This window comes from Dromiciops gliroides, chromosome 1 (assembly GCF_019393635.1).
Source record: "Dromiciops gliroides isolate mDroGli1 chromosome 1, mDroGli1.pri, whole genome shotgun sequence".
Taxonomy (NCBI): domain Eukaryota; kingdom Metazoa; phylum Chordata; class Mammalia; order Microbiotheria; family Microbiotheriidae; genus Dromiciops; species Dromiciops gliroides.
This window is the reverse complement of record NC_057861.1, coordinates 353,653,659-353,674,806: the sequence shown is the minus strand read 5'-3', so window position 1 is coordinate 353,674,806 and position 21,148 is coordinate 353,653,659. Positions and strand designations below refer to the sequence as shown.

Sequence of the window (21,148 nt, the reverse complement as noted above, 5' to 3'; positions counted from 1 at the left end):
TACTACTGCTGAAGCAATTGAGAAGAAGGCACTAGTTTGAAAGATTTTTTGTATTCATCTTATCTAGACTTGATTATGGTCCCAAAAAATATGTAAGACTTGTAAGGCAATGGCTACATAATTCAATGTATATGAAATAAAAGAGAAAAAAAATCTATCATCCATGTGTTTTCAAATTAATTTTTAAAATGTTTGCACTGAGAAGATATGGCCCCACTACCATAAATTCCACTTATATGCTATTCATGATGTTTCCATCATTGCCATTGTCAGCAAACAGCAGGTGGTCTCAGGCTCATGATATTCTCCTAAGCACTCAATCTTTGCCTGCCTTAGAAAGGAGATATATATCAATTGAAGGACTATTGAGCACCTACCACGTGCATGGCATGCTGATAGATGCTTGTGGGGCCCGAAAATCATCCAGTAAAGGGAAGGAAAGAAACAGGGTAAAACTGTAAGGGGCTATCCACTTTTATTAATAATAATAACTATAAGGTAGGGAGATCCCATCCTAGGAACATGCGCCAAACCATGGTTACACTATTTTTTCAAGAAGGCTGATAATTGGTTGAAATGTACCATTTTCAGCTCTAAGCTATTTTTTCCAATTCTTTCTTCGAGTTTTTATTTCATTATTTTTGTCTTGCTTCATTTTTTCTAGGTATTCCTGTAGTCATTAAGGAAAATCCATTTTTTTCTTTGAGTCTCTACTTGATAATGCTAGACCTTCATGACCCTTTATGTTATCTCAGGGCAGAATTGTAGGGACCTTGGAGCACTGAGACATCTTGTTCAAAACTGTTTAGATTGGTCACTAGAAAAAACAAGGGCACATAGTTTAAGCATAGTTTGGTTTGATTTACCTAAGTCATTGTTATTGTTTGTCCTTCATTCTCCAAGAGGACCATGAATGACATCAAGAAGTCAAGAATATTAAGAGAATCAATGAAAATCAAATGCAAAAAGAGCTTGATTACATTTGCCTCTATCTGAAGAAATAAAGCCCCCTCCTGTTCTCCCTGGATTCCCCAGAATCTAAGAACAAGGAACTAGACTCCTAGTTGCAACCAGGCACTCCAGAGGCCCCTATACCAGCTGAGGCTACCATTGTATCCTACTCCCAGCACTGGAAGAGAACAGAGTTCAAGAAAGGAACTGGAGACAGCTCTGGTGGGCCTGGAGGGTTTGCCCGATTTGGGGCTCATACAGATCCAGGAACCCACATCCCTCCCAACCAGATGTGCCTACCCACCCTAAACCAAAGATGTGCCTCCTGGCCATACAGGCACTCAGCCTGGCCCCAAACCAAGTGCAGGCTAGTGAAGACTAACCTATAATCCTACATCAGCCCCCCTTACCCAACTGCCCCCTAAGAGGCCGGCCCTAGTGCAACCTGTTTGCCTCTGCTCATTACTGACTATGGAAATTGACTTAGTCACATCCCATGTGTAAGCATGTTTCCTTCTCTCTAAAATGAGGGGCAGAGTAGAAAATTGGTGTAAAAATTTTATAGACAATAAAGGCCTCATATATCAAATAATAATAATAATAATAATAATAGTAATAACTATATACGCCACCTTAAACTTTGAAAATTAGGGGTGGAGAGATAGCAAATGAGAAAGGTAAGGAAGTTTGTAAGCTGTGAGATCAGATGCAGTAAAGGCTAAAAAAAAAAGTACAAGGAGATAATTGACCGGCTCAAAGCTTCTAATGAAATAGTATTGGTGAGAGAAGAAAGACATCATAGAAGCACAGGTTTAGAGCTGATAGGGACTTCAGATAGCTTTTAGACAAAACTCTTTGTGGTACCTATTGAGAAATTGAGGCCCAGCGATACTAAGTTGTTTTTTCAAGGTCATATAATTAGAAACTAGAAGAGGAAAGCATCAAGTCAAAGTTGTCTGACTCCAAATCCAGTGCTCTGAAAGATCTTATTTCAGTTAAATTAGAAGATCTAACTTATATTTGACACTCTATTAGGGCAGGCTTAGCCCTAATAAACCACCTTGACTGTACTTTGAGTTGTTTTATATTAACAGCCCCCAACCTCCTGCACCCATATAGGTCCATTGAAGAGAGTGATCAAAACCTCTATAAAATAGGTAGCATTTATGTGACACTTAGAGGTTTGCACTGTGCTCTACTTGTTATTTCACTTGACCTTCAAAACAACCCTGAGGTGTGTCATTATTTTAATACTCGCTTTATAGATGAGGAAAGTGAGGCTGAGAGATCTTGCCAAGGCTCACGCAGCTGAGTCAATGTCTGAGGCAGGGTTTGAACTCAGGTTTTCCTGATAGCAGATCTACTATTCTTAACCAATTCACCACCTAGTTGCCTTGCAAAATGAAATGTATAAGTATATTAATACCTAACCAGCTGAACCTTAGGAAATGACCATGTTTTCTAACCTGCCATGTGTTTTATTTTATGCTAAATATTTTTTCTGCCTGTATGTTTTATGGTTATTGTAAGTGGCTAAGTATATTTAAATTCAGTGTCCATCCACTTTGTGAAGATCAATCAATCAGCAAGCATTTATTAAGTGCTTACTATATTTCAGGCAATATGCTTAGCCCTAGACACACATGTACTCTGGAAGAAACAAAGACCGATTCCATATTTAGATCTGGGTTTTTCCTCCATAGTGGACTTGGTCAACATCCTTCCTGAAGCACAAAGCTGCTCGTTTTGACTGACTGCAAAACTGACTAGCTCTCTCTCTCTCTCTCTCTCTCTCTCTCTCTCTCTCTCTCTCTCTCTCTCTCTCTCTTTTTTTAGTGAGGCAATGGGGGTTAAGTGACTTGCCCAGGGTCACACAGCTAGTAAGTGTTAAGTGTCTGAGGCCAGATTTGAACTCAGGTACTCCTGACTCCAGGGCCGGTGCTCTATTCACTGCGCCACCTAGCTGCCCTAGACTAGCTCTCTTTTTAAAGGCTACTAGAGTCATTCCTGATTTTTTAGCCAGCCATTGGTTAGCCACTTTATAATTTTGTCAGTTTAAGGTAACTTCTTCACATCTTCTAAAGGAACAAATGATTGTAACTGCTTTACACTTCCTTTAGGAGCTGTGAATTGGTCATTCACAGTCATGTTAGAAGTTTCTGACAATTTTGCTATTCATGGGTCACATTGAGTAGCCATTCAGCTCTGAAAAGGACAATGCCTAAAGTGGGCTTCACCCCAAAGCTGACATTAGGTAGTAATTGATTCTTAGTGCACACAACAGGAGACATCCATAGCTTAACATAATTAGAATCTGGCCATTAATATCTTAAATGCATACATGTGATAATATCTCTCTGTGACCATTCAAACACAGCACATTTGAGGAGTCTTGAAGGCCATGAAAGGACTTTTGCTGGAATAATTTTATTTTAATTAATTCTTTCATGTATAAAAATCACAACTTTTTTTTTTTTTTTTTTTTTTTTTTTTTTTTTGGTGAGGCAATTGGGGTTAAGTGACTTGCCTACGGTCACACAGCTAGTAAGTGTTAAGTGTCTGAGTTCAGGTTTGAACTCAGGTCCTTATGACTTCAGGGCTGGTGCTCTATCCACAGTGCCACCTAGCTGCCACAATCACTTAAGTTTTTGCTAGACCATCATGCAGTCCTTGAAAATAAATAAAGAATGTTCCAGCTCTTTGACTCATATCATGAAAGTATTCCAAAGAATTAAAAGATAGAAAGAAATATTCAATTTACATAAAATATTTATAGCAGTACTTTGTTTTGTAGTCAATAAGTCACTAAACAGTTCTTACTATGTGCCAAGCACTGTGCTAAGCTCAGGGATACAAATAAAGGGAAGAGACAGTCTCTGCCCTTCAGGAACTCACAATCTAGTAGAGGAAAACAACACATAAAAGGAATTTGGAAAGAAGTGGGAAAGAAAGGAGGGGTGGGCTAGATGCAGACTTGAAGACCTGCAAGGGGATATAATGAGATGGCTTCCCTACCACCACCACCACCACCCACTGCCCTTAGAAGATTTGGAAGGAGCTCTTCAGGGTCCACCCTCCCCTCTCTACAGTTAGAGGGAGGGAGAAGGTGCTGAGGTGTAAATAGCAAAGAACACAGTTGAAACAGAGTAGTTGTTCACTAATGAAAAATGAATAAACAAATTGTGGTATGTGAATGTGATGGAATATTATTACCACACCATCAGAAATAACTCAGCAGACAATAGGGAGGCCTGGAAAGACTTACATGATTTCCTTCAAAGCAAGCAAATCCAGGAAAAAAATATACAAAATGATACAACAATGTAAATAAAAAGAATGATTGTGACAAAAATGAAACCCTGTATAATTATAATGACAAAGCTTAGCCCTGGACAAGAGATATGAAGGTACATCTTCCTCTTCTCTTTGCAGAGAAGTGACCCTAGATGTTGAACACTGCACATACTTGATTTAGTTGTTGGTTGGTTCTGATGAAGTACCCATTCTTTTCTTCTTTCTTTTTCATCCTTTATTACAAAACATGACTGTCTAGGTAGGAGAAAAGGGCAGGATATATTGAGAAATGAAGGTGATATAATAAGAAAAGATAGCAATAAAACAGATTTAAAGATAAAAAAGATTACAAGTTATATTTTTATTATTAATTGGAAATTGACTAGTCTTTAAATTTACAGAAAGAGATATTTTCCATCAGTTTATGCTCTTAAATGCACTAATCTAATGTATACAGAGCTATGGTGGAACCTTCTTATAATTTCTTCCCTCCCCCCCATTTAATCACCCTATTGATGAAACAGTCTTGTAATGATATCATTTTAAGCCCTCAATAGCTACACCATCTAAGGTGAAATCCCAGACCTATCCTCCTTATGCTAAATCCTACTTTATAACATTCTATCTAGGTTCAGAATAGTTTTCTTTTGCTTTACTTGCCCTGGCTTTTTATTCAGTTTAATTTAATTACATTTGTGCCATAAACATTATCAAATATGCTCCCTTTCCCCGACCAAGCCAGCATTCCATAACAAAGATTTTAGGAAAAAAAATTTCAAAAAACAACTAATACATCTACCTCATCTGACAGTATGTTCAATATAAAATGAAGCCAGAGCTGGTCTTTTCAGAAATATTCTAGAATATGTTTTAGGCTTTCTTCAATTTGCAATCTCTCTTCTCTTCATGCTAAGGTATAGAGAACCTAATCACCCACCATTTACAACTCCTGCTAATAAAATGTCATCTTTGGCTTCAGGTGAGCCTAAAAGTTGCTGCTTCCTTTACCATGTCATGTCTTGGTTTAGTTTAGTAGAGCTTGCAGGCTATGCAGGAAAGAAATTTATATTGGAGAACTGAGATTTAAAGGTCTTTTGACTTACCTGTAAAATGCAACAGTGTCCTGCTATTTACTCCTTCTAGATATAAATGATAAGGTAGTTATTAACTTGGGTTTACCCAGAGTTCTCATGTACAAGCAGATAGCAGCAAGAAAAGTAAAAGTCAGACCATCCCTAATAAATACTGGTCAAAGAGTATGAACAAATGATAAATGACCACATGAAAATTTGTTCCTATTAGTAAGAGAAATGAAAATTAAAACATCTTTGAGCTATTACTTCATTTCCATGTAAATTGGAAAACATAACTAGATGAGAAGTTAAGATGACGCCCCCCCCAAAAAAAAAAAAAGAAAAATGACATTTGTTGAAAGGGCTGTGTTAGGACAGATGCACTAATGCCATGCTGGCATACTCTGAATTGGGTCAACCATTTTGGTTAACAATTTCTAACTATGCCCCCGCAAAGGTACCAAAGAATGCATTGCCCCATGACCCAGTTGTACCATTAGTAAGAAAACAAGGTAGACGTGGACAACAACAATGTAAATGAAAAGATCGTTAAAAAGGAAGTTGAAGTTTGAGTAATAGGAAAATTAGTGAAGGTCCTGGAACAGAGAAAATGAAGCATGCCTTCTCCTTCATGGTTCTAAGATAAAATATTGTGTACATTGTCAGAAGGAATTTCTGGAGTAGATGTCTTTATTTGGCTGTTTTTTCTTTGTCATGAAAAAGAATTCAATCTAGAGTTGGGGATGGAATGACTCACATGAAAATAAAATACATTCAAAATTGAATTTTTAAAAAAGAAAGTATGTAGAAAGCTCAGAGATATATAGGTCAAATATAATTATAATTTAATTGAAGTGTGAATCACACAGGCAACTAGCCTGTAAAGGTCAATTGAATGTGAACTAAGAAATTTCTACACATGCAGGGCTTCTGAATTAGATTGTACAATTAAGATGAAGTAATTTTTTTTAAAGAGAAAGTAGATTAAACAACTAATAAAGAAAAGTCCAGGATTGTATCATCATTTATTCCAATCACCCTTATCTCCTGAGATAGAGCATCCAATTTCTATTTGCCTTATTTTTCCATTACCACTGCCTATTTGTCATCTCGTGTGTGTGTGTGTGTGTGTGTGTGTGTGTGCGCGCGCGCACGTATGCGTGTTTGCTTGGTTTTCATAGAGAATTTTGAGATCTTTTTAAAAGTATGTCATGTGAAAATTGAAGTTATTTTTCTTGTTTCAACAGTCTTATTCTTCAAGGAAATGTATTTTGGTAGCAACAGATCCATTTTTTAAAATCAGCTTTGAAATATTAATAACCACTTGTCTCTAGATGCAGGATTTTTAAAGTTGGTTTTGGAAAGAGAAGCAAGGATAACCAGTGTTCAAAGATACACGCACTTTATTGTGCATATTTAGCAAAGATAATATCCAAGGAAAGAGGGAAGAGAGAAAAAAGTGGTGGGAGGCAAGTGTTATTGTTATTCCCATTTTACAGGTGAGGAAACTGCTTCAAACAGAGGTTAAATAACTTGCCTAGGGTCACCTAGCTAGTGTCTGAGGCTGGATTCTAACTCAATTCTTCCTGACTCTAGTCTATCCACCAGCTGCCTCTAAAGCCAGAACTAGTTCTTTTTTTCCCTTTAATTCCATCATCTCCTGTCTCCTGCACCATCTCACGTTCTTCCTGCTTCTTAAAGAAGTTTCAGTTCTTTGAATCAATTTTTAAAAATCAAAGAAAAACATTTCTCCTCAATCCATTATATAACTTAACTATCTCAGTATTACTGAATGATAATCACTTCAACAAGTAACCTTTAATAGTGCTTTGCTAGGTGCTGTGGATAGAAGGACAAAAACAATACATCCCTGCCTTTAAAAAGATAACTTCCTAATAGAAGAATGGCATGTGCAAAGAAAAATGTCATAAAAAGTAAAATATAATTGGAGCAGAGGAATCCCAGGCAAAATGCAAAGGCAAATTGAGGGGTGAATAGGTTCTTTTCAAAAAGGAATTCTGGGAAGGCTATATGGAAAAGGGGACACTAAGCTGAAGAAAGTGTGGGTCCTCAGTAGGTAGAGATGGCATTTTTAGGGGCATTCAAGATTAGTGCTGTAGGAAGCAAAGTCATATTGATGGAAGAAAGAAAATAATGAACAGAACAGAGAAAGTAGTCCAGCTTGGCTGGAATATAACAACATATGGGAGAATAGGGAGAAGGTAAGGTAAAGGACCTTGAATGCAATTTGAAAGAATTTATAATTTATTTGATAAACTTTACAAAGTGACTAAGGAAGTAACACAATAACAAGGAGTAGAAGAGTAACACAATCAGAAAAAGGATTTTAGGATGATTTCTTGGATAAAAATTTAGAAGCAGGATTGGAAATAAAATGAATAAGAGGTAGGAAGATGTGTTAGGAAGTTAGTACAATATAGGCAAGATAAAATGAGGATCTTAATAAAAGTGATCACAGTGGGAATGTTGTAGAGGGACTGGATTCAAGAAATTTCATAGAGGTAGAATGATTGAAATGTGGGGAAAAGAAACAGAGAAAAGTTAAAGATGGTGCCACTTTGGGAGCATTACTAGAAGTATGCAGCTTGAAATTTGTGGAGCTAGATACCTTGGAAGGAAGACTTTGGAGGGAGGGAGGAAGGGAAGGAGTGGGAGAGATTTAAAAAACATATGTCTATATAATAGTTGAAGCCAAAGGAGGGCATTAACCTCATATTTCTTGGTGTTGGATGATTATATTTTAGGAGCCTGAGGGATACTGGAATAAAAATTAAAAGTCATTTTAAAATGTTCCTTAAAATTAGAGTCATTATAGTATAGTGGAAAGAACACTAGAATTGGAGACAGACTTGCTGGGACAAGTCATTTACCCTCTCTTGGCCTTGGTCTCCATGTACAAAAAAAGATAGATTTGGGTTAGATGACCTCCTAGTTATATCTAGCTTGATATATGTGCTCATCTGAGTCCATAAATCTTGACTCTGCCACTTACTAGTTATGGGCAAGTCATTTAATTTATCTGACCATGTCATCTTCTCATTTGTAAAAAATAAAAGGGGGGGAATCATATTTATATCAGCTTCTTCATAGGCTTGTTGTAAGGAAAGCACTTTCTAAACTGTAAAGTGCTACAGTATATACATACAAGAAGAATTATACAATAGAATATACATAAATTAATAATTAATGTAAGTTTAGATATGTCTTCTAAATACCTTCTTTCAGAAATGGGAAATGTCAATTACATCCTGTAAGAACCATGATTATCATATAACCAGATATAGTAATTCAGGCATATAATATATATCTACATACTATGTAGGTAAATGTTTATGAAACAATGAAAATTGACTTTAGTTATGGGTTAGTCTTCATAGATAACAACTAGGAAAATGAGATGTTTCATCTTGTTTTGTTTTTGTTAGGGTCCAGAGGAGTATAGGTATCCAGTTTAATCATTACTTTTATTTAAATTTTATTAGCTTCCTCTTTGGTTTAAAAAATTTTTTTTTTGTCTCTCCAAAGTAAGAGCATCTTTCTCCTGACACTAGATATCCTTTTTAATGTAAAATTCCTTTTTAAAAAAATTTTGGTGAGGCAATTGGGGTTAAGTGACTTGCCCATGGTCACACAACTAGTAAGTGTTAAGTGTCTGAGGCCGGATTTGAACTCAGTTCTTCCTGACTCCAGGGCAGGTGCTCTATCCACTGCGCCACCTAGCTGCCCTGTAAAATTCCAATGTCAAATAGAGATGTTTCTGAAGGACTTTGGTTTTTATTATTTTCTCAATTACCTGTAAAAACAAATTTAACACTTTTTTTAAATTTCAAGTTCCAAATCCTCTCCTTCCCTTCCTCCCCTCCCCAATCCTTGAGAAGGCAAGCAATTGGACATAAATTATACATATGCAGTCTTGCAAAACATGTTTCCATATTAGCTGTATTACAGAAGAAAACCCCCCCAATAAAATTAAATAAAACAAGCTTTTAAAAGGGGCCCTTTGATCGGCATTTGGACTGCCTCAATTCTTTCTCTGTAGGTGGATAGTATTTTTCATTATAAGTCATTTGGAACTGTCTTGAATCATTGTATTGCTGAGAATAGCTAAATCATTCACAGTTGATTATCACTCTTATGGTGTACAGTATACTCCTGATTCTGCTCACTTCATCAATTAGTGTTAGTTTTTCCCAGTTTTTCTGAAAGCATCCTGCTCATCATTTCTTATAGCATAATAGTAATACATCACAATCATATAATACAATTTGTTCAGCCGTTCACCAGTTGATGGGCATCCCCTCAATTGTCCAATTCTTTGCCACCACAAAAAGAGGCACTATAAATATTTTTGTACATATAGGCCCTATTCCTTTTTCTTTGTTGTCTTTAAGATACAGACCTAGTAGTGGTATAGCTGAGTCAAAGAGTACACACAGTTTTACAACCCTTTGGACATAGTTTCAAGTTGCTCTCTCGCACTGTTGGATCAGTTCACCACTCCACCAAAAATGCATTAGTGTCCCAATTTTTCCATATCCCCTCCAACATTTGTCATTCTGTTTTTTCTGTCATATTACCCAATCTACTAGATGTGAGGTCGTACCCTCTGAAGGACTCTATAAAAGTATTTTTCCGCACCCAACCCCTACCCCCTTTACTCTTCACCTTCATTCCTTTATTTCATTTAACAAATATTTACTGGAGACTCACTTATGTTTAAGGCACTGGTTAGGAGCTATGATAAACAGAATGATATATAAGGCATGGTCTCTGCACTCAAGGAGCTTACAATTCCATTTCTTTTTGGGGTTTTTCTTTTGTATTTAACCAAAAAAAATCAATCAAAAATCAATATAATCAAAAGAAATATATGGGCAGCTAGGTGGTGCAGTGGATAGAGCACCAGCCCTGGATTCAGGAAGAACTAAGTTCAAATCTGGCTTCAGACACTTGATACTTACTAGCCGTGTGACCCTGGGCAAGTCACTTAACCCCAATTGCCTCACAAAAAAAAGAAGAAATATATGCTATTTGTGTATATATTAATAGTGTCACAAGTAAAATTCCATTCCCTTAGCCTGGATTAAAGCTAAAATATATATTTTCTTGGAAAGAAAACTGAACCTCTTGTTAGTAAGTACAAGAACATTCCCATGCCATTTCTGTTGTTTCCTGTATCATCAGGCAAGGAAGGCACATTTGTCTGTCTGCCTACAGCAATCCAGGCTGTACTTCCTCCTTAGGCAACACTTTCAAAGATAAACAAAGAGACAGGCAGAATAGATAATATATCCATTTTCCTATTAAACCATCTGTGCTATCAAAATTCATTATGGCTACTGGTTTATTCTTATTATATTCCTCAATTTCCTTATGCATCCCTGCATGTGGAGTGGACTTATTTTCATGCTTTGTTTATTACAGAATCTAGAGCAAATTGGATAGGCTATAATAAATGAATTATCAAAGTAGGAATGGTAGATTACATACAGAATAGCTCTACCATTCGACTTCCTTACATGCCTTTGGGGTTGGTTAAAATCTGGGAGATCCTCTCCCTTGCATTTTCAGTTGATGAAAACCTATTCAATATCATGCATTTAATCAGTTCTTCCAACTCTGGTTACTTTCTATTATAAAACACAGATAACTAAATTACAAACTCTCTTTCCAGTTGTCAGATTCTGACAGCCCTATTTCTGAGGGCCCATAGAGATGCTCTAAACTGAATTCTTCTTTTTATCTTTTAATGAAAGTTAAGGGGCACAGTCTTAAAGGAGAAACTTGTGCCTGCATGTGCTATCTTGTCTTTCTCTGACAATTTTATTAACAGTAAGAGGAAAAACAGTTTTAAAGCAAGAAAACCAGTGGTCACTAAAAAATGCTATTTTTAATTTGTATTTTGTAGGAGTCCTTTGGAATCTTTCTTCATGTGATGCACTTAAAATGCCAATTATCCAGGATGCCCTTGCAGTGTTGACCAATGCAGTCATCATCCCTCACTCTGGATGGGAAAATTCACCACTCCAGGATGATCGGAAAATACAGCTCCATTCTTCACAGGTGCTGCGTAATGCCACTGGGTGCCTAAGGTGAGTCTGGTGAATGCAAGAACCATGTTCTGAGATTTTTTTTCCATTCAACAAAATTCCACTGGTGTCTCATTGCTTCTGAGCCTGCAGCAGGGAAGACGGATTTTTCATTATGGAAGATATCTGGTTTATAATTTTACTGGAGAAGCACCTTCCAGCTTCCCAAGAGTTATTTTCTCCCCATATTGCCAAAGGTTCTTGATGACTACTAGCCCACTTCTAATTGGATGTGTTTATTTATTATTAAGTAATTGATTCATTCTCCCTAAGGCCGATATGTCCTAAAGATTTGAAAATCCTAGCAGGGTTAGGCTGGCGCCAGTTTATACTGTCTCCTGAGAGTCTATTGTTAAATTGTCAGTGTCAGTATTTAAAGGTCAGAAACAAGCAAATGTTACAAATCAGGACTTGGTTTATTGTTTTTTAGATTGTCTATACCTAAGAATATGAAATGGAAAATGTTAATAATGCCTATTAAACTTAAAAGTGTATCATGGATACTTTTTTTGGAGAGCCGGTTATTAAACTTTGAACAATCACATCCTTCACGAGGAGAATATATTTAATCAGTCAGTGAACAATATTTATTGTGCCTACTACGTGCTTAGACTTGGGTATGCAAAGACAAAAGTGAAAGCCCCTGTCCTGAGGAGTTTGCATTCTAGCTGGAGGAAACAGCATGTATTTTGTGGTGATGGTGGTAGTGGTGCTTGACCTAAGCTTTAAAGGAAACTAAGGATTGAATCTGAGAATTAAAAGTGAAAAAGGGTACATTACCAAGTATGGAGGCAGACAGTGTCACAACACAAAAAGAGGAAAAAGAGTGACCTGTGTGATTAAGAAAGTCAGGTTGACTTTGCTCAGGGTCCGGAAATAGTAATAGTCTCGGAGTGTATCCAAGTAAAAGAATTTTGACCCAGCGTTTTATTTAAGACTTTTGGTAAGTCATCACAATGCAACATGAGCAATTGAAAAAGGAAATCACTTAGAGATGTATTAAGGGAAAATGTCATAATGACCAACTAACTAGATAACACAAGTACCTCAACAATTTTCTTTTAATAGAAGGGTAATATAACTTCTATGTAGTTGAGCATATTTATTTTAAACAACTTTATTTTCTAGGCAAAAATGTAAAAAGAATGTATTTTTGCATTATACTTGAAACTTAGGTATTTCATGGCTCCTAAGTCTTGTGGTTTATGGCAATTTAGTATTCACTGCATGCAAAATAGAGATGATTTAGACAAGTACCTGTTGAGATGGGAATACTCACAGATAGGTAGAGTGTTTCTTAATTCATTTATTGGGTTGGAGATTTTTTTTTCTGGTTGGCATTGTTTTTGTTCGAATTGTATACAGTTTGTAGTGATTGATATTTCTTATATCTTAGAATACTGTAGGACTTTCTTTGATCTTTCATTCCTTTACACAACAAATTATTGAATTTCTAGCCATTAGAAAATGTAACCCCAAGGGATTGTGCAGCTCTTATTATTTCAGGAAATTCAATCCAACTTTCCACTTTAAAATTTTATATGCTGCTAGATGGTTCATTGGATAGAGTACCAGCCCTCGAGTCAGGAAGACCTGAGTTCAAATCTGGCATCAGATGCTAGCTGTGTGCCCCTGGGCAAATCACTTAATCCCAATTGCCTCAAAAAAGACCTGGTAGGTGATATTGTACTGAAAGTGATGGGCCAAATAAGAACTATTATTTAAAACTACTTTTTATACAACATGATTTACCATATCAATGTCTTAAACAAAAATACTTTTAACAGATTCCTTAAGATTGATGGAATGTTAATGCGCAAATATTGCTAAAGAATAAGAGATGCAGTTCACCTCATTTTGTGGTGAGAAGCAAAATCACCAATTCATCCTGAATAATTACAACCTGAATGGTGAAAAGAATCCTCTTTAATGTGCTAAATATGTATTCAACCTCTAAGCCTATATATGTATTTAGAAACAGCATATTTGAACATATAGTCTGGAAGCATTCAGAGGAATAAAAGGACCACCTTGGATAATTATCTTTTCCAGGACAAAGAATGAGTAATGCATTCTCCACTTATTTTCTAGGACAAGATTGAAATGTTACATCTAGATAATTATTGTATTTTGTACAAAGCACTTCTTCAAGTGATATACAGTTTCTTTTGTGCGAATAGCCCCACCAAAGACAAAGCTCAAAACTCTTCATATTTTTTTAAAAAACAAACAACTTACTTGCCAGTTTTTTTGAATTGTAGTAATCAAGATAAAATTATGATGTAGCAGCCATGTTTCTGGTGATAAGCCTTACTGAACTTTATCAGACTGATCTTCTCATGGTGGACCTACAATCTGTTGCAGGATCTATACTACATGCCTTTCCACTTAAATGCAATTCAGTTAAATTATCTGCTTCAGGTACCCACTTTGAATTTTAAGTGTAATCAAAAGCTTTAATGAAAATTTTACTTTAGATGTAGGCAATTCCATGAAAAATGCAGTTGATCTTAATTATATATCAGATAGAGGGGCACAAATAAGTGGGTATAATAGTGTCATTTTACTGGGGAGCTCCTGTTCTCTATATTCCTTTTTGTCCCACTGTTATGATTAAGGATCAAGATTCAAAAAAGGAGTTATTCTGCCCCTTATTTTTTGAGGAGTTGCACGCACTGACAAAATTTTCAATTAATCTAAAAGCATACTCCATAGGTAGGGATAAAACCAGAGTTAACTGAGGAATCTAAACCAAGCCTGAAACATACATATATACATGAATATGTACACACTTTTTTTTTTAAGTGAGGCAATTGGGGTTAAGTGACTTGCCCAGGGTCACACAGCTAGTAAGTGTTAAGTGTCTGAGGCCGGATTTGAACTCAGGTACTCCTGACTCCAGGGCTGGGGCGCCACCTAGCTGCCCCTATGTACAAACTTTTGTTGTTCTTAGCCAATGGTGTCCATCATGAAAAGAAAAGATGTCTATCTTGACCTATCATGGAAAAAATGGATGATAGATAAGTAAATAAATAAATAACTGAATGAATAAATAAGCAAGTGAATATATTACTAAGTGAATATGCAAATAAATAACTGGATGGGATGAATGGATGGATGGATGGATGGATGGATGGATGGATGGATGGACAGCCGGACAATTGGATGGATGGGGTGAGCAAGCTTGGAATTATGTGCAGCAGGTTCAAAGAACCTTCCCTCTCATGAGTTACAACTAGCTACTGATTGCTTCAACAGTTTCTAGATTCTGTTTTTCTATTACTAAACTTTCTACTTTTTTGCTGTGTGAAACAGAGTTAGAATATGACATCAGGATATGGAGACAGGAAAGCTCACCTTTAATCCCATCTCCCATATTCAGAGTACCAGCTATGTGACTAAAGGCTAGTAACTTATTTCCCTGAGTATCAGATTCTTCTTCAGTAAAATTGTTATATTACATGTGCTAACTACATTACAGGTTATTGCAAAAACACTTTATAAAGCTTATAGTTCCATATAAATGTTAGTTGCTATCATTAGCAGCAGTAGTAGCTGTCTCATCATCATTATCATATCTCTCCCCCTTATAGAAAGAAAAGTGTTTTCATTGAGTGATATGAACTTATCTATCAACTTTTTCCATCCCAATGTTGAAGGAAGGAAGGATAGCGAGCCACTGAATAATAGGACCCAAATGAGTTTAGTATGCCAAAATGAATTTATGTTGCTATTGACCATTTAAGAGGCAGTACAGGTGACTGGACAGAAAATTGGTCTCAGAATCAAGAAGACTTATGGGGGGCGGATAGGTGGCACAGTGGATAAAGCACCAGCCCTGGATTCAGGAGGAACTGAGTTCAAATATGGCCTCAGACACTTGACACTTACTAACTTTATGACCCTGGACAAGTCACTTAACCTCATTGCCCTGCAAACAAAAAACAAAAAACAAAGAAACAAAAAAAGAAACAAAGAAACAAAGAAAAAAAAAGAAGACTTATGCTCACAGTAGACCTCTAACATATACTGGCTGTGTAACCTAAGGCTAGTTCTCAGTGCTCTGGGCAACTCTCTAAGGCCAGAAGTTTCAGAGCATGTGTCCATCAGCATTTTTTTTTCAGGGCAAAGGGGGTTAGGTGGCTTGCCCAGCATCACACAGCTAGTAAGTGTCAAGTGTCTGAGGTGGAATTTGAACTCAGGTCCTTCTGAATCCAGGGCCCGTGCTTTATCCACTGTGCCACCTAGCTGCCTCCTTCCATCAGCATTTAAGAAAGGTTTTCCTCACCAGAAATTCTTAATGTCTCTGAAACCACAAGTCAAGTCCCTCATACCCCCCAAAAGCGACCACTTAGAGTCAACAGTGTTGGAGATTCTGTATAATACACCAAAATTATCCTGAATATGTCACAATGGAAAATTTGAGATCCTCAAATTTTAGGAATTCTTCTATATGCTTTTATTCTTCCCATCTTTGTATCCCAAGGGCTTAGCATAATATCTTACACATCATAACTTCATAATTGATGTTTTAAAATTGGATATCTTATAAAATTGAAGTAATTTCTTTCTCATATAAAGATCGTCTGGCATGGGGTTTCAGCCTTTCAGTGTTGTCTACTTTCATTTAAATGACTTCCTGCGGTTGATCATCCAGGTAGATGATATCACAGATTTACCTAAATATGATTCCATTAGGCAGTGGGAAGTTTTGGCTTCTCAAAGCAGAAAAAAAGAAAAGTTAAATTTAGTGCTTGCCATCATTTCATTTATAGGCCATAAAGCATCCAGTATGAAAGACCAAAATCTTCATGATGGCAGGGATAATATCTATATGAAAATGCATTTTCCCCATATTGAAATTTGCTTAAGTTTTATAGAAGTGTTTCTAGGTTCTTGCGTTATAATTCTTTCCTACCTTCCTTTATGTAATAATTTATAAATAACATATTATTTCATATTTTTGGCTTACTAGAGAAATTTTCATAGTTAACTGTCTTTATTCTTTATTAATGAACAAAATTTAGAACATCTGGAACCTAGGTTCTAGGACCATTCAACTAATTATTATAGTATTAAAAGTCACAATGTTGTCTTATAAAATCTTCCAGGTGTTCCCATTAAATACTTCAATTTAAATTATGGGAACTCACGAATGATCCTTAAAACAATTGTGAGATTAATTCCACTAGTGTTTTCCAGAATTAATATTTTATTTTATATATTATCATTCCAATTTGAATTTTTGTTTAACCTTTTGCCATTTACAATAGGAGTTGCTTTAAAATATATACAAAAATACATATATGTTTATATATAAATAGATGTATAATACATATATATATAAAATGTCTGCCTTTTCCATGTATATGTGTGTCATTAAAATGAAGTACTAAAATAATCCAAACTTAGAATCTGACCCTGAAATTTCCATATCATAATGTTAACCAAGATTTTAAAATATAATAAAGCATATTCCATTATATTAGTGAGAAAAACATAATTTAACATTAAAATAGAAATGTTATTTATTTCATACTTACCTTTCAAATTTGTTTTTGTATATGTTTTATAATGTACACAGTATAGTAGTATAAGAATGCATTATTTAATTCATAAACCAATACATATAAAATTGACATACATCCTCAAGAATTTATTACAGGTAGGGGTAGAAATAACAAATATTTGGAGACTACTCCCATAAAACTTTAAAACATAATGAGAAGGTGGGAGTTGATAGAAGACAAGGGTTTGACTTTGAAATATAGAGATTGTTTACTATATTATCTCATATTTGCATTTCAGGTGAAGACCCCATATATCTGTTTCATTTTTTTAAAATCTATACTTGTGATTTCATTAATGTAGGAAACTTTTAGTAAGAAGCTGTCTCTACATCCCCAGACCTGGCCCTGCTCTGAAACTTATAACTTTATCTTTCACTTTTATTTTTTAATTATATTAATACATTTTTTATGGAAAATAAAGGAAGCATTTCCATAACATAGTACAATTTTTTAAAAGATGATTTCACATGAAACTGCAAATGAAACTATGCACAACTTGCTATTGCTTTCAAATACACAAAATTATCATGTACATTTCTTTTTCTATCCATTCTTTCTTCCTTCCCTCCACTCTACTATAGAGATGCCTATTATTAGACACAAACAGGTTATATTTATGTGTGTATGTATGTGTGTATGTATATGTGTGTGTAAAATTATTCCATACATTTATCAATTCTTTCTCTGGATGCAGATAACATCTTTCTTCATATGTCTTTTATAGTTGATTTGGGTATTTATTTATTTATTTATTTATTTTTGCGGGGCAATGGGAGTTAAGTGACTTGCTCATGGTCACACAGCTAGTAAGTGTCAAGTGTCTGAGGCCGGATTTGAACTCAGGTACTCCTGAATCCAGGGCCAGTGCTTTATCCACTGCGCCACCTAGCTGCCCCTGATTTGGGTATTTATAATAGCCAAAAATAACTTATTCACTCAAAGTTGTTCTTAAAAGAATATTGCTGTTACCATATACAATATTCTCTTGGTTCCACTCATTTCACTCTTCGTTCTTTTATACAAGTCTTTCCATGTTTTTCTAAGATCCCTGATCCCATCATTTTTATAGTACAGTAGTATTCCATCACAATCATTTGCCACAACTTATTCATCCATTCCCCAACTGATGAGGATAACACCACAAAGAGATGTGCTATAATCATTTTAGAACATACAGGTTCTTTTCCTTTTTCCATAATCATTTTAGGAAATATACCTAGTAGTAGTATTGCTGGGTTATGGGTAGTTTAATAACTCTTTGGGCATAATTCCAGATTTCTCTCCAGAATGGCTGGATCAGTTCATAATTCCACCAACAATGAATTAGTGTCCCAATTTTTCCACATCCCCTGCAATATTTGTCAATTTCCACTTCAATCATTTTTGCAATCTGGTGGCTGTAAAATGATATCTCACGGTTGTTTTAATTTGCATCTTTCTAATCAATAATGGTTTGGAGCATTTTGTCATGACTATAAATTATTTTGATTTCATCATCAGAAAACTGCTTGTTCATATGCTTTGACCATTTATAAATTGGAGAATAACACATTCTTATAGATTTGACAAAGTTCTTTATATATTTTTGATATGAGACCATTATCTGATAAACTGTCTACACTTTTCCCAGTTTTCTGTTTTACTTCTGATCTTGCCTACATTAGTTTTATTTACATAAAACCTTTTTAATTTAATGTAATCAAAATTATCCATTTTACACCTAACTTTGCTTTCCGACTCTTATTTATTTATAAATTGTTCACCTATACATGTCTGATAAGTAATATTTTCAACATTCTTCTAATTTTCTTGTAATATCTCTCTTTATATCTAGGTCCCATGTCTATATTGAGCTTATCTTGCTAAATGGTGTAAGATATTGGTCTATGCCCAGTTTCTACCATACTGCTTTTCAGTTTTCCCAACAATTTTTACCAAATAATGAATTCTTATCACCAAATCTTAAATGTTTACACTTGTCAAATGCAAGATTATTATGTTTATTTGCTGTTGTAAATTGTATGTCTATTCTGTTTCATTGATCTACTTTTCTATTTATTAGCTAGTGCCAGATAGTTTTGATAACTACTGCCTTATAATATAGTGTATGATCTGGTACTGCCAAACCTCCTTCCTTTATAATTTTATTTCATTATTTCCTTTCATATTCTTGACTTTTTGTTTTCCAAATGAATTTTGTTATTTTTTCCTAATTCAGTAAAATAATATTTTGGTAATTTAATTGGGATAGCATTGAATATATAAATCAGTTTAGGTAAAATTGTTGTTTTTATTATATTGGCCTTTCCAACCCATGAACAATTAATATTTCTTCAGTTATTTAAATTGGATTTTATTTATATAAAAAGTTTTTTATAATTTTGTTTATATAGTTCCTGGGTTTGTTTTGGGAAGTATACTCCCAGGTATTTTATACTATCTAGAGTTATTTTAAATGGGGTATCTCTTTCTACCTTTTCTTGCAGAGTTTTGTTTGTGCCATATAGGAATACTGATGATCCATATGGATTTCCTTCTTATCCTCCTACTTTGCTAAAATTATTGTTCAGCTAACTTTTTACTTGAGTCTTTGGGATTTTCCAAGTATATCATCATATCATCTGCAAAAAATAGATAGTTTTATTGCCCCATTCCCTATTCTGATTATTTCTGTTTCTTTTTCTTCTATTGCTATTGCTAGGATTTCCTTATTTTTTCTTTTTTTTTTCTGGGGCAATGAGGGTTAAGTGACTTGCCCAAGGTCACAGAGCCAGTAAGTATCTGAGGCAGGATTTGGACTCAGGTCTTCCTGAAACCAGGGCCAGTGCTTTATCCACTGTGCCACCTAGCTGCCCTTTTAGAATTTCCAATACAATATTGAATATTATTGAATAATATTGGTAACAGTGATCATCCTTGTTTCAAAAAACTTATTATTTTAGAGAGTAGCTTGAGGCACCAATATAAGTGACTTACTTGCCCAGAATTCAGTACAGTTGGTATATGTCAGGACTGAGACTTGAACCCTGCAATTTTTTATTTTGAAGCTACTTTCTACCCACAGTGATTGTTCACTTGAATAAAACACCTGTATTCTAAAGATCCAAAGAGCTATTTCCAAAACAGTAGCCGAATTTAAAGGATAGAGAATAGCAAGTTGTACTTGGAGCTTGTCTTTTTGATTTGCATCCTAACAGCATTCAGAGTTTGTGATGGAGATAAACACTTAGATTTGAACATTTTGTATCTTCAAATAATACTGTGCTAGAGGGAGAATTATTGTAAAAAAAATTGTGAGGCATAAAATCTTAATCTAATACTATCTTATTTTTTATTTTCATAACAATTATTGATAAGCTCAAGATGAACATGTGAGGAAGTTAAGACTTGAAGAAGTTAATTGAGGTATAGGATGAGATCATTGCCAGAGATGGATGACAGACGTGTTGTGGATGACAACATAATGGCAAGATCATTGAATTAGAAGCCATAAAATGAATTCCCATCATGGCTTTACTACTTAGGTGATCTCAGGCAATTGACTTTCCTTTTCTTGGTTTCAGTTTTCTCATCTACAAATGAGGTTAGATTAAATGATCTCTAAAACTCCTATTTGTAATAGTCCAGGATTCACATGATTAAAGGGAGAAAACGAGGAAATAAGTAGCAATTGTCATCTTTTGGTGACCAAATTTTCATTTGGTAGAGTTAGTCCATTGTTCTGGATAGAGTGTTGGACTTTGAACAAGAAGAGGAGTTCAAAATCCAACTTCTGTTGCCCAAGGCAGATCATTACCTCTGTACATTGGGAACCTCTGTAGGATTTATCCAAAAAGTCATAGATGGTTGGTGATCTCTACTGGTGTAGTGATTCTCATACAATGAATTACCTTCCTTAAATAAAATAAAGATGTATGGAGGGAGGGGCTGCTCCCACATATAGCTTGGGGGTATTGTAGCATGGGGATATTGTGTGGCTAGAAGGGAAGCAAAATAGATATCTTTGGTTTTCTTCATCTTCCCCACTCCTTCTCCAAAGGAGACTTTTTTTCCTGACAGAAGGGGGAAGCAGGAGGTTGGAATCAGAATCTATCTACTCTACTGTCCTCAGATAGATAGGGTATCAAGCTAGAATTATATCAGTCTGTTC

The 21,148-nt window shown here is 35.3% G+C and overlaps 1 protein-coding gene across 7 annotated transcripts in view; it reads left to right on the top strand.

Moving 5' to 3' along the window:
* CTNND2 (catenin delta 2) overlaps positions 1-21,148 on the top strand; it is a 1,127,657-nt gene that overhangs the window by 882,317 nt on the left and 224,192 nt on the right. For all 7 annotated transcript variants that reach the window (XM_043973915.1, XM_043973925.1, XM_043973939.1 and 4 more), the window contains one exon: positions 11,248-11,431. In XM_043973915.1, the coding sequence (XP_043829850.1) occupies positions 11,248-11,431 (184 nt within the window). The remainder of the gene's footprint in view (positions 1-11,247; positions 11,432-21,148) is intronic.